The sequence below is a fragment of the Hippoglossus stenolepis genome, chromosome 2 (genome assembly GCF_022539355.2).
Source record: "Hippoglossus stenolepis isolate QCI-W04-F060 chromosome 2, HSTE1.2, whole genome shotgun sequence".
Lineage (NCBI taxonomy): Eukaryota > Metazoa > Chordata > Actinopteri > Pleuronectiformes > Pleuronectidae > Hippoglossus > Hippoglossus stenolepis.
Genome location: NC_061484.1, coordinates 7,686,103 through 7,699,714, shown reverse-complemented (window position 1 = coordinate 7,699,714; position 13,612 = coordinate 7,686,103). Strand labels below are relative to the sequence as shown.

At 41.7% G+C, this 13,612-nt stretch overlaps 1 protein-coding gene across 1 annotated transcript; it reads right to left on the bottom strand.

The window, feature by feature from the left end:
• On the bottom strand, positions 1 to 11,780 carry bmerb1 (bMERB domain containing 1). Its single transcript, XM_035177582.2, has 6 exons — positions 11,427 to 11,780; positions 7,264 to 7,384; positions 4,880 to 4,953; positions 3,240 to 3,354; positions 2,242 to 2,324; positions 1 to 2,148 (listed from the first exon to the last, which is right to left on the bottom strand). The coding sequence occupies exons 1-6, from the start codon at positions 11,512 to 11,514 to the stop codon at positions 2,030 to 2,032; spliced, it is 600 nt and encodes a 199-aa protein (XP_035033473.1). The 5' UTR covers positions 11,515 to 11,780; the 3' UTR covers positions 1 to 2,029.
• Positions 11,781 to 13,612: the final 1,832 nt, after the last annotated feature.

The window sequence follows — 13,612 nt, the reverse complement described above, 5'->3', positions numbered from 1 at the left end:
TTCCTGAAAGATGCTCTTTATTTAAACATGTATGTACAGGGAGTTTCAGCTTATTTTCTGCATATTTGTTCAATACTCAACATCAGGACCTTCATAAATGTACTACAACTACGGAACACTAAGTTATCAGAGGGAAGGTAAAGTGACGAAGAGCAACACTTTGCTTGACATGAGTCACTAAATACACTCAAACATACACCATGTTATCGAAGGCATTTACAAGAGAGTTGCATTCATTTCCTGATTATCATAAAAACACAAGACTAAATTCAGAGGATGCAAGTGATTTGTCGGCAATATCTGATTTCAATAATGAATGTCACACTACCACTGTCAGTTATTTCTCAGTAGCTGATGGCTGAGATGATGTGTTGCGTCAGAGGAATGAATGAGTGGACCATTTAAAATAAAATGCATAAATTAATAAAACACCCCATCATTTATTTTAGTGTTGGCATATACAGGGGTTAACCAGAAAATTTGACGTGTTACTTGTGGAAAACGCTGTTAGAAAAGTGGCTCAAATGAGGTTGCATTGCTGTTAGTATTCAGTGTAATGCGAAACATTGAACACGCATTTCAGTGTAGTGCTACAAAATGATCTTCAACTCCAAGCTTGTTTCCATATGTGTTCTTTAAAGGATAATTCTGTTATTTTTCATCCTGGGCCCTATGTTTATAAATGTGGGTGTGTAAATAGTACTTACAAAAGCCTTTGGATTTGGTCCAGTAGATAGTGTCCACCGGCAGCTGTGACACAGCAGCAGTGGCTACAATGAAATCTTATGGGGCAAATGCGACGGTGCACAAAATCCTTATTTTTCACCAATTATATGCACAGATTTTTATTTTGGATCTTTGCTAAGAGTCTGGCAACATTTTACATGACTCGCTCAACGAGAAGTGTCACTCTTTTGGATAACATGGACATTTCTTGGACTGTCACAGTTGCCCCATTAGATTACATTGTAGCCACTGCTTTCATGCCAGCAGAGGTAATTTACTGGACAGATTCCAAAGGTTTTTGACGATTTATTTTTATTTCATTTATTTAAATTTATCAAAAATAGGGCCCATGTTGAAAAAAAAAACATAATTCCACTTAAACACCACTTTATAACCTTTGGTTTGATCATGTGACCCCTGCCCCCCCTCGTCTCTGCGGTTTGAGTATTGAGGAACACAAAAGAGCTGCAGGTGAATTGGTTATAAAGATCATGATGCACCGGCAGTTTAGCCACATGTTATTTTATCTTTAGTACATTGTCTCATTATTATGTTGCTTGGACAACACATTTTTGTTTGCAATGGTGAGATGGTTTGAACAGAATTGAGTCTAGAGATTTTTCTGCTGTTTGAGCCAAAGCATTGAGGCAAAAATATTTGTCAGCTATAGTACAAAAAGCATCCACCACTCTCCTGCATTTACACCTTGGTTTACATTTGCACGTTCACTTAATCTGCAGCCATGTTGTTGTATGAACTGTGTGCTCCTCCCACTTGGTAACAATGATGAAAATGTATAGTTGTATGTCTCAGGTTAGTGTTAAATGGCTGAGATGGAAGAAGAACTATCCATTATCAAACATGATGAGATGAAAACATGATTTTTTTTTTCCCGGTCACACAGAGAAACCCAGGATTTAAACTTCAATTTGTGCTTGTAGTTCACCTACATGCACTGAGTATCAGAAACATCATCATAGACCTTATCACCACCCTCTCAAGAAAGGTCATTCATTTTTTATTTACAATAGCCATATTTCCCTTTCCACGTCACTCCACATACACAGCTGAAGCCGTCTGCACTTACACAAGCTGTTTGAGTACTGATCAGGGATAAGTTTCCAAACCTCTGGATGCCCCTTTGTGGCAGAAACTGTATTAAAATTACAAACCTGACTCCTGAACAGAGTCCAGGGGAGACATTGGGCTTCTCTGAGTCACAGGAAGAGATGTATGGCATGTCATGTGAAGCACGTGTGTTATTCTGATGCGTGGACGGGATTATAAAGAGGTCTCTTGTCGGTTACATGACGGCACACTGGGTGGCCCCGCAGCAGTCTTTAATGATGGCCACTCCTGTCTTGGTGATGGATGGTTTGTTGGGTGGCAGCTCCAGGATTTGTCTCTTAGGCTTTGGAGGATCTTTCCATTAAGAAAAAGGAAAGGGAAATGATCAAGAAAAGAGAAATAGATGTGCATATACTAATAGTTTTTTTTTTTTAACTTCTTGCTCACTTTGTGCGACTTTGAGCTTCTTCTCCAGAGGAATCAGCTTCAGTCTGAGGAACTCTGCCATATCCTTGTCCTCCTCTCGCTCCCTGAGGGCCCAAACAGATGCATCTTAAATTAGGACTCAAATTCAACACAATAAATCACATGTTGCTTTTAGATGACTTACATTACACAGTAAACTGGGTAGTGATTTGAGAGTGCGGCCTCGTCCCACCCTCACGTATATTTACATTGCTTGATTAAATTTTATATAGTTTAATGTGTCTGTAGATTATTTAATGTTATGAACAAAAATGCATTAGTTGCAAGGTAAATGACTTCAAAATCTTGATCGCATAGTAAAAAAATGTGTACCTTTGTGTACCCCTTGGTGTTTTTCATTCATTATTGGGGATTCATCTTTTAGAAAAATGGAAGCTCTTGAGTGTAATACTCACACATGAGAAGCACAAATTGGGCTTGAATGTGGCCCCGATGTATCACATTTTTTTTTATTGTTGCTCAGTGTGTCGTATAGAAATCTTTTGATGAAGCTGTTAAAAATAACACACTAGTGGTAGTGCACTAAATGAATTGTTTCAGCTCCACAGACACTTCACTGATTCAAAACCAGTCTGTTATTTTTACATATTTTGTCTGAATGTTATCTCCGTCGGTCTGCGGGTTATCTGTGGCAGCTGAGGAGGAGGAGGAAGAAAAATGAGAATGAACAGCCATGGTCATCAGTCAACCTCCCACAAACACAAACACACACACACACACACAGCAGGCAGTGTTATAATGATGAAGTGAGCCCATCCCCGGTCTTCAGTCATCTTCTCATTTGTTCAATAAATTCACTCTAGTGAGTCTCCTTCCTGTTGTCTCTCTACCACCCAGTGATTCTAATGAAGAAACAATGGATGCTCTTTAATCTGACACTGATTTTAAAAATAACGACAGCTCCCGGCGACATCACCGCACACACCGACTGACTGAGCCTACATGTTGGAGCACTCCACCTTAATCTCTCCACCTCAGCGTCATCCACAAGGAAATCCCTCTTCTGCACCAGTTTATGGATCTTCAGGATAAGCTCCTCTTCCCGCTGCCGGTGCTTCTTTGTTTTTTCTTTCTCTGGGGGAAAGGAAAAAAGGAAATGGATGAAAGGCAAAGTCATAGACAAATAAATAGATGTATGGAGGGGGAGGACAAGCACGCAGAACAGACCCCTTCATATTTTGCTTTCTCGTGTAGACTATAAATTCATGTTTAGTACATGTAGTTATTTGCAACAGACCTTAAAAAAATACTGACTTTAGCAGGGATGGATCCAGGGGAGGGCCCAGGGGGGCACTGGCCCCAGCTGAAATCTGATGGCCCCTTGAAGTGCCCCTGTCCTTTTGTTGTTAAATAAACTAGTTACTTACTCACAATAAATGTGACAATTTGTTAAGGATTTAGTTTTTATTATCTTTTTTTGAAGTACACAATGATATTGAACAGGGAACTATTGTCAAAATATGTTCACTGATGTGTGGCTTTGCTCAAAGCTATAGAGTTACCAGTAAACAAGGAATGACTTAAATGAGCATCTTACTGAATCAAGGATTGTGAATGTACTTGGACATATATTTGGCCCCTCCCGTGTAAATTGTGGCCCCTTCATGACCCCTGATTCAGAAAAATCCTAGATCCGCCACTGCCGTATAGCAAAGTCATCTGGCTCTTAAACCCTGAGTCACACCACAAACAGACCTTCAATTCTGTGCTCATGTATAATGTATTTTTTTTAAAAGGCACTGATTTAATAATGCAAATGCTAAAGAGCTCTGTCTTGTTTCAACTGGAGAAGAAATTTGCATTCACAGTCACTTTGGTTTGTCTCACTTCCCTAACCTTCACACTCCAATACACAGTCAAAGACACATCAACAGACCAAACAACGTGCATAAATAGACACACACACACACACACACACAGAGGCAGGGTGTCTGGCACTGCTGCCATACAGGCTACGTGGAAAAAGGGGATTTGAGAAACAACAGCAAACTTTGCCCCATCTGGATATAAAGTGGAGCAGATCCAGTGTATATATCCTGAGTGGCAGGCCAATCTGAGGGGAGCATGGCTACGATGCACAATGTCAGAGGAGCAGTAGAGGCAGCATGCAGTGGGTTTGTGACCCTCATTGTACTGCTGTAAAGTAATGGGATGCCAGAACACCCGGCAACTGCACACATGAGGCCCCAGTGGCTCACGGGAATGTCAACGAGGGGCAGTTTTTGTGCGACAGCGTGCAGTTAGTGAGACCAATAATCCCTAACGGATAGTGGCCGCACAAAGAGGGACCCTCAACAGTCGAGAACAAAGTTAAAGCTGAAGCCACCACTAAGGAGAGGGAGGTCACTCCCTTTACAAACTAATCTGTCGACCGTATCCAGGATACTGTGCCTTCAGTTCTGCATATTGGAAGGAATCTGAGACACGTCGTCCATCTTTATATACAGTTTATGATCAAAATTTGCCTTCTCCGACGGACTGTTGTGGATGTTTGCCTCAAACCCAAGACAGTGAGAGTGGACATAAAGAGTAGGTTGGTTGTCATGTCGATGTTTGTTTATGAGGCAGAATGTGTGTGTGTGTGTGTTTGAACTCGTACCTGGTACTGCGACAATCAGCCTCAGCTCCTGCTTTAAACTCATGATGTCTTTGCAGAGCTGAATGTCATCCATCCTTCGAAAAAGACAGAAAACAGACGGTCACTTGCTTCCATCAGATTAATGAACAGCAGATGCTTTGAGCTGCTTCCACTCTGGACTTCGTTATCTGACTGAAATGATGTTAGACAGAGTTATGTCTCATAACCAACCCTGACAGAAAAACTGATAAAATGCAGTATTCTAACTGTGCTTTTTACTTCTATTATTATCATGAATTGTTTTATCGATGCCGGACTTTATGACAATATCAGTTGGTCCGTCCCTTTGGTCCAGACTGCTGTGATATTTTGTACAGAATTGAGCGCTGCTAGTTGATAGTACTAGTACCCCCTGACATGAGGGATCTCTGAGTTTCACATCAGGGGTTTTGCGTCAAATGAGAATACTACTGAACAGAGTGGGATGAAATATGGCACAGACATTCTCGCCCTTTATAAAACTTGCCTTGCCTGAATAATTGATTAATCGACACATCATCTCAGCACTAATCACTGTGCTGCTCCTAATCTAATTCGCTGTAGTACTTGTCAGTAAGACATCACAGCCTCGGCACCCCAACGTGTCGTATATCACGAGTGTGTGCAGATGAAAAAACACGCGAACAGAAATCAATCCACGCCGCTCTCTGAGCCTCCTGCAGCCGTGACGCCTCACCCTCGGGGGGGCCTCCACATTTTCCCCTCCACTTCCCTAAACCCCCTCCCTCTCTCTGCACAGCAGTGACAGCTACCACAGATTTAATTCTTCCTGTGATATATCATGCCGATGACTCATCCACAGCCTCCTTCCACCTCCTCCTCCTCCTCCCTCTGTATTTATCCCTGCTCCGTTTTTTCACCTCCCTCCTGCTTTCTCCCTTCAGCTTCTTGTTCTGCCTTGTGTTTTACTCTCTCAGTGCAATCTGTGGATTCCAGCAGCTTCTGCACTCTGACACTCCATCTGCTACTTTGTGTGTGTGTGTGTGTGTGGATCTCTACTGTCTTGAGTCACACAGAGCCTGACAACAGAGACGTAAGCAATAAGCAGCGTGGCGGCCTAATGAAGCTGCTCAAGTGGGGGCGTGTGAACTAACATTATCAACCAAGTGAAGTCTCTGAGATGTGTATCAGCTTCATCCCACGCGAAAACCGTCACACTGCAGATGTTTGGGGTGTAATGACCCAGAAAATACTCCGTTCCGTTTTTATATGCAACGGTGGTGATACGATTTGATATACAGTCTTTTCAACAGTGAAAAAAACAAACAGCCTGAGGCCACGGCTCGTTATCTCCACGTTCAATTTGTTTTTTATAAAAGTTTTACAATGTAATAATGGAGATTTTTGCATAATAATATGATGCATTTTTCCTGGCTCACTTAGACTAGATTGTCAAAAGCAAAGTGTATATAACAACAACTAAATCTTTGCTCCACATTGTAAAATCTATATTTCTAGTTTTTAAAGTGCACTACCTGTAATGTTTAATGTCACCAAATGTATGTTTTACACATGTGATGGTTGATGAATTAATACTGTCTCATATCTTCCATTCCTACATGTCCTGTGAGTCTGTCGATTATTTGATTAATCAATTAGTCTATGGACGGATCGGTTAATCATTTATGTCGTCTTTCAAACAACAATGCTGAATAATTAATGGTTACAGCTGCTCACATATCAGCATTAGCTGCATTTCCTCGTCCTACATTATATTAAAATATTAATAACAATAAATGATAGTTATAGTAGAATAAGACAACTGATTAAATTACTTTAGTAAATTGTGATGATCTTCACTGTACTTGATCATGAAAATAATTGAGTTGCAGCCTTGTGTGTATTGAACAATACATTAAAACACCAGATCTGTATAGTTTTAAAATCAGCATTTGTGTGATCAGTTCATTAACATCCATGTTACCACACTGGCCAGAGAGAGCCGACTCAACATCCTGAGATGACGACAGTGAGGATTCAGACAGAGATAATACGGAATACGATCCATGATCCTTGAAGCTACTGTTGTTGACGAGGAGCCGATGAGTTCATGTTGGTGACTCACAGCTACTGTCAGGCTCTCTGAATAATCAATGGACAAATGGACTGCCTCGCTCAGGATGGAGACTGTCTTAAAACTGACCACTTATGTCACATAGAAACAGCAATCGAGTGCCTTTGCAGTGCATCACGATGGTGTCGACTTAGGCCTTCATCTCTTCATCATCCACTCAAGGACAGCAGCAGCGGGGGCTGTAGTGACAGCGTATTGCTTATAATCTCTGTCACATTCTGGGACGTGTGGTGTTATAAAAACTCAGAAAACTGACACTTCAGGGACTCACATGAAGCGCAGCTCGGACTCCCGGCGCACCAGGACCTCCCGCAGGCGCTGGATACGAGTCATCTCCACCTCGATCTCATCTGGAGACATGGTGCTCTCTGCCATGGACACGTCTGAGTGACCTGAGAGGAAGAGGGACGACACACACACAGTAACTATTAATAAGGAGGAATAAGAAAGTCAAGGGGGAGGCAGAAGAAACAAACAGGAGACTGTTTACTATCCACAAGGTCACCTCTGCTTGGATCCGGTCTGTTATGCAACTCTCCTCACCTTGAACAGTGCTTGAAAGTTTGAAATGACTGAAAATACTTACATAAATCACAGACTCCAGTGGCACAACACGTATAAGCTGAGGTTTTTAATCATAGGTTCATTCTCCTATAATTTTATGTGACTGATCCATCCTTGAATTCCTCAATTCTGTCTTTTTTATCTTTGTAAACTTTCCAATAGCGACGGTTTCTTGGCAAACACAGTTCTCATCTCGTCTCCCTGTGTCGTGGGGCTTCACAGTAGCAGAGCACATGATGTTTGGAGAGAGAGCAGCATATGGAATTCAGTGAAGTGATTTGACATTTCTAGTCACAGCAGCGCCTCAAGCACAAATTCCGGTTTTCCACTGGAAGGTTTCAATCACTAATGATGTGAAAATGTGTGTGAGGCCTGCATAAAATCTGATTATAAAAATATACTGAAGGCCCTTTGACCCCTCTTTCAAAAAAGAAAGGATAAAAACAAAGAAAAGAATTTCCTAACATGGATCAATGATTTCCTACCTGAGCTGGACCTCAGACCTCTCTCTCCTCACAGCTGACATGAGCGTGTACAGACACTGCAACCACTCAACACTAACTATACTGACCAGGCACTGATTACCCTGATCTATGCACTTCTATTTTGACCTTTTGAAAATTGGCCTCTATCAACCATTATTGAGGAGTAATACTTACTTAAATCACTTAATCACTTAAATCACTAGAGAGATTAATGAGAAATTAAAAGAAAAGAAAAAACTAAATGTTTTTGCAATACTGTCAAATTTGGCAGTACTACCAAACCATCAGTCACATGTCTTGGATTGGATTCTCTGCAGCCCTGAGTCATAAACAGTTTTCTTCCACATTTGTGCAGAACATGAATATTTCCCAGAGCCAGCACTAAATGCTCCACAACGAGCCTGGATGTCAACACAATCACCCAAAGCTGGTGTCAGAGTCCATGTGTAAAAAACATTAGGGCTGTGTTTAACAATTAGTATTAATATCTTATTAAAGGAAAAGAAATATCACAATTATTCACATTTAAGCAGCTGGAACATGGATGTTTCCTTTTCTTTGTTTTTGCCAAGAAAATGTCGTCAAATGCAGGTTCACATTTGTTAAAGTTGTTATTTGTCAATGTGCAAACTCACTTATCCATATGGTCCTTATTCAAATTATTCTGTATCACTCTTCCTATCCATACAGGCTGTAAACTAATCCCTTCTATAAATAAGAACATGTTCCCAGTCCACAACCTGATAGGTCTGAGTAAACAAACTATACAGTATTTCTCCACAGTGTAACAGAGGAGTGGATCAGCTCTTCATCCTCCTGCAGCAACAGAAAGTGCAGTGTGTGTGTGTTTGTGGTACTTTATTCAGCGTTGCTTGCTGAGGACAGAGCTGACTCACCACAGCAGACAGAAGTCTGAGGGCCCACTTCGCTGATGTTGAATCATCACGTTAAAGTGTCTGCTCAGAACAGACAGACTCGGACTCAGACAAATCAAAGTTTGCCTGATGAAACTGCAGCGGGATATGAAACACACTCTTCATTTCCCCCCTCTTTCCTTTCTCCTGTTGTACTATTGCAAACACCCACGCAGCTCACTCTCACTCTCAGCCATGTGCTCATTATCAATGAGACCAAGCAGCATTAAGTCCCGGGCGGCAACGTGCCAACTCAATAATGTCCAACAGCTCCCCCTCATCTGCACTCTCACATGCTCAGCATTAAACACGTAACAGGGAAAGAACAACTGATTAAAAGCAGTGTGTTCACCAGGGAGCAGGTGAGGTTAACGCTGAAAGTTTCAGCAAGTGACACTGCTCCTCGCATCACACACCACACGCTGTTAAAAACAAACAGGCTCATCAGTGCAGGCACGTGCACACACATTGTGCACGTCCACGTATCAGTGGACTTCAGGATTATGATTAGATGAGGAGTAAATATCCTGGAGAGCATAGGTGGAAACTTCATGGTGCAGCGAACACAGGAGGCTCCACAACAGGGGAGGTGTCAGCATCTGTATGACACCCAATGCAGACGGCCCTGACACATCCTGCAGTCGCACTGTACACACAGAGCTGCTGCTGATGATGCTATACAGCCTCTGACACCCTCCACCCTCCACCCTCCACCTCCTCCTCCTCCTCCTCCTCCTCCTCCTCCTCCTCCTCCCCCCCAGTAGAAGAAAACTAAATGGTGAGCACAAAATAGAAAGTGCAAGGTAAACACAGGCAGTGTTTGTCTTTGTCTTAGAGGGGATAAACTGCGAGGGACGTTCACCGTGCTTTAGCTCGGTGTTGTTTTCTCGCTGCATGTGTGTGTTTGTGGGAATCACAGGGAGAGAGAGAGAGAGAGAGAGAGAGAGAGAGAGAGAGAGAGAGAGGGAGCAGTGGGTGAATCTGTGTCTAAAAATATCCGCTGCATTTTTCCCCCCCTCTCTTCTCTGACTTAATCTGGAAGTTTCTTCACACCCTGCTCCTCTGTGACGAGCCGTCCTCAGCAGAACCGGCCGCGATGCACTAACCCTGAAACCACGTCTGTTGTCACTATAGTGTTGCGTCTGTTGACACGAGTCTTTCATCCTCCTTCATCCCCTGGAAACTCCTAATACAATCGTCTCTGATACTAATAATGTTTATTTGGCATTTGTTCAACTCTGTGGCCATTTTTCAGCCGGCGGTTTCATCGATCAGTGCTGAAATCATTAGATGATTAAATGATTAGTCAATTAGCCATTTAATATACAGATGTCTTCCCTTTAACCAAGAACAGTGTGTGCAATGTGCTGTCTGTTCACATACACAATTTTTGTTATATTTATGTATTTATTAATTGTCATTTCCGTTTACATCTTATTTATCGATTTATTCAGAATGTGTCATTTCGTTCAGTTGCATCCAATATCCTCATATCTGTTTGTAGCACGTTTATCTATTTATTCTTTTATTTATTTATTTACTCATACTTATGTGGGAAACAGCATTCTAAATTATATTCATGAGCTGGATGCAATGCAACTTCATTCTAACGCGCACGTGTCTTGTGTTTGGTCTGAATGACAATAAAGTGAATCTTGAATCTTGAACAAAAGCAGAGTATTCTCTGACTCCAGCTTCTCCACAGTGACGATTGGTTGTTTTTTCTCTGTATTATATCTCTGTTATATAAATGTCTTTGTGTTTGTCTATTGGTCAGGGAGGGAAGCAAAAAACTAAAAAAGCAATCAATTTAAATTTAAATCACATTGGACATTGTGATTCTGTTTTCTGATGTTTGAACACCAAATTCTGAATGAAGCAAAAAAAAAAAAAACCTGTATTAGTGATAATTGGAGAAAATAATAGACCCATTTAATTAAATGGCTTTGCAGCTTATCACTTTCATTATTAGCTGAAACTGTGGGGGAACTGTTTTAAAGCTGTTTTCTTTGTATTTGAGGAAAAAACCCCGTTATGACTGTGATAACTTTCTGTAATTATGACTCATATCAGCACAATTTTATTTAAGTATTCTGAAAAATGGAGTATATGAAAATGTAGACAGACTATTGATTAAACTCATTTCAACACACACACACACACATTCAAAGATCAGTATAAATGTATATAGACTCATTATTGATCAGAGCTGGGTATTGAGGGTGTGTGTGTGTGTGTGTGTGGGGGGGTCAGGCTAGTCCATGGCTCGGTTTCATTCATAAACAGTGAAGAGGGGTAAATGGGCCTTTTAGCTGCGCTGCTGAAAACAGCCCAAACCCTTTGTGAGTCACGCGTTTTAACCACTTCCTTGCTGCAGCTGCTCGCCGGCTCGAACGTGCACTAACAACACAGAGACGCTTCCTGACAGGGCGATAAACCCCACTTTCCTCTGCGTGGTGCTCGGCGCTCACCTTTGTCCGTGGTCCACGCCGTCTCCGACACGGCGCCGTAGCTCCTGAGCGCGCGCTCGTTGTCCGAAATAGATCTCTTCAGCTCCATGTCGGTGAGAGAGAGAGAGTGAGGAGAGAGAGAGGAGACAGAGAGATTTGGTGGAGGTCCTGATACTGCTGCTGCTGCTGCTGCTGCTGCTGCTGGATGTGCCGCTTCCTCTGTTTGCGAACTCAACTTCACCCGGTGACAAGGCTCCGGCGACCCGAGACGATGAGCATCTTTATCCGAGCTTCTTCAAGTCCCTGGACCGTGTGTGAGGATGGAGAGCAGGGCAGGGGAGAGGATGCAGGGAGCATGCGCAGTGCGAGCAGGGACGTGAGGATGCAGGGAGACACCCACTGACAAGGAGATGACGTTCAAACTGAAACAAGAGGCGCACAGCAACATTGAAGTTACATGAAGAACACAGCTACATTTGGGAAGGAGTCACTGCTGTCCAGACTTCTCCTGTTTTCAGTTCACACCTGCTACCTTGTTTCCAGGTTGTGTTATGATTGTGACATGAAGAATATTTTCTACAATAAACTGTCTTTTCTCTTGTTTACAGCTTCTGGAAGCTTTTTATAAAAAAGTCTATAGAATAAAGTTAGAAAACTTTGTGTTCATCTTATCTGCAGTAAGGGTTTTTCATAAAATAAAATGAAATTTGCTTCATTATTGTTCACGTGTGGTTTATATTTACGTTTGAATGATTTATTGAACTACTGTTTGTTCATAAATTGCATGTTGGCTATTTCAGAAGTGTGTTAAGTGAGTGACAATCCTGACACATAAATTAACTACTTTTCAAAAAGCTCTATACTCGATATAAAGCATTAGAGCAACAAAACGAATGTTGTGTTTTTACTTTAAAGACAATTTGCTAAAGAGGAAGTGATTCTATGAATTCAATTCAAATACATTTTATTTCTACAGCACCAAATTATTATATACATTATCTCAAGGCACTTTACATATACAATAGGTCGAGACCTTAAAGGGATAGATCACTTAAAGTGTCCGTAGGCCTGTGATCCACGCACTAACGCGGCTCTGCAGGAGGATGACAGAGGACATTTAGACTAAAAACACAGTGTAAATGACCTAATTTCGAGTTGAATCTGAATGTCGGGGCTTATGGACACTTGGATGACACCACAGGAGCAGTATGGAGGATTAATGTTTTTACGTTCGAAGAAGTGATCACCATTAAATTCAATTGTATTGAATGTGGCTGCTACACTGTTTACCCCTGAAACTCCCAAAATGTTTTGTGGACTCCCCCCGATAGTGGGAGTAGATAATGAGTGATTTTTCATTGTTGGGTGAACTATCTCTTTAAAAATTAAAACAGTTCCCACAATGAGCAAGCATTTTGGTGACTCTGGAGAGAAAAAACTCTCTCATTAACTGAAAGTAACCTATTGCAGAACCTGACTCAATGTGGGCGGCCATCGTCGCCATGACGCACACCAGCGCCGGCGACATTCATTAACGTCTGTGTTAGTCTGATATGGTGAAAAAAAATAAACAAATGATCTGATCTGGCGGGACGAATATTATTGGGTGCAGGCTGTCGGTTGCTGAGCACTGCTGTAGTTACTCAGAGATGGTAGATTAAGACATGTTCATCTGAAGACACACTGGTCACCTGATTATTCAATTTTTATTAATAAAAAACATAAAGTCAGTTGAAATCACACCAAACTGCACTGCACTTCCATGGACCCTTAACAATACACATGTCACGTGTGAAGTCAGTGAGATGTGTGAGATACATATTCCACAGACAAACAAACATTTGGGGGATAGTAGCTGGATAAAGGGCCATGACTGTTTGCAGTTGTCTCTGCATGCTGATACAACTGACAAAGGTTAAATGGCAGGTGTTTCCACACAAGGGGGTCTGGTTGCAGGAGGTAAAATTAGACAAATGGAATCTGTTGGAGGAGCCTGATACAAAATTAGACATACCTTTATTTATAGGCACTGTATATATGCTTCTTCTTTTCTTTTTGGAGTCTCAGAAGTAGATGTGAGTCAAAACAGATGCCACAGAGAATGAAAACACAAGCTGCAGAATAAAGCTACTGTTTACATGCAGGCAGACTTTTCAAAGAACAGACTGTGCTCAATATATTCCCACAAGAGATGCAGACAGAGCTGC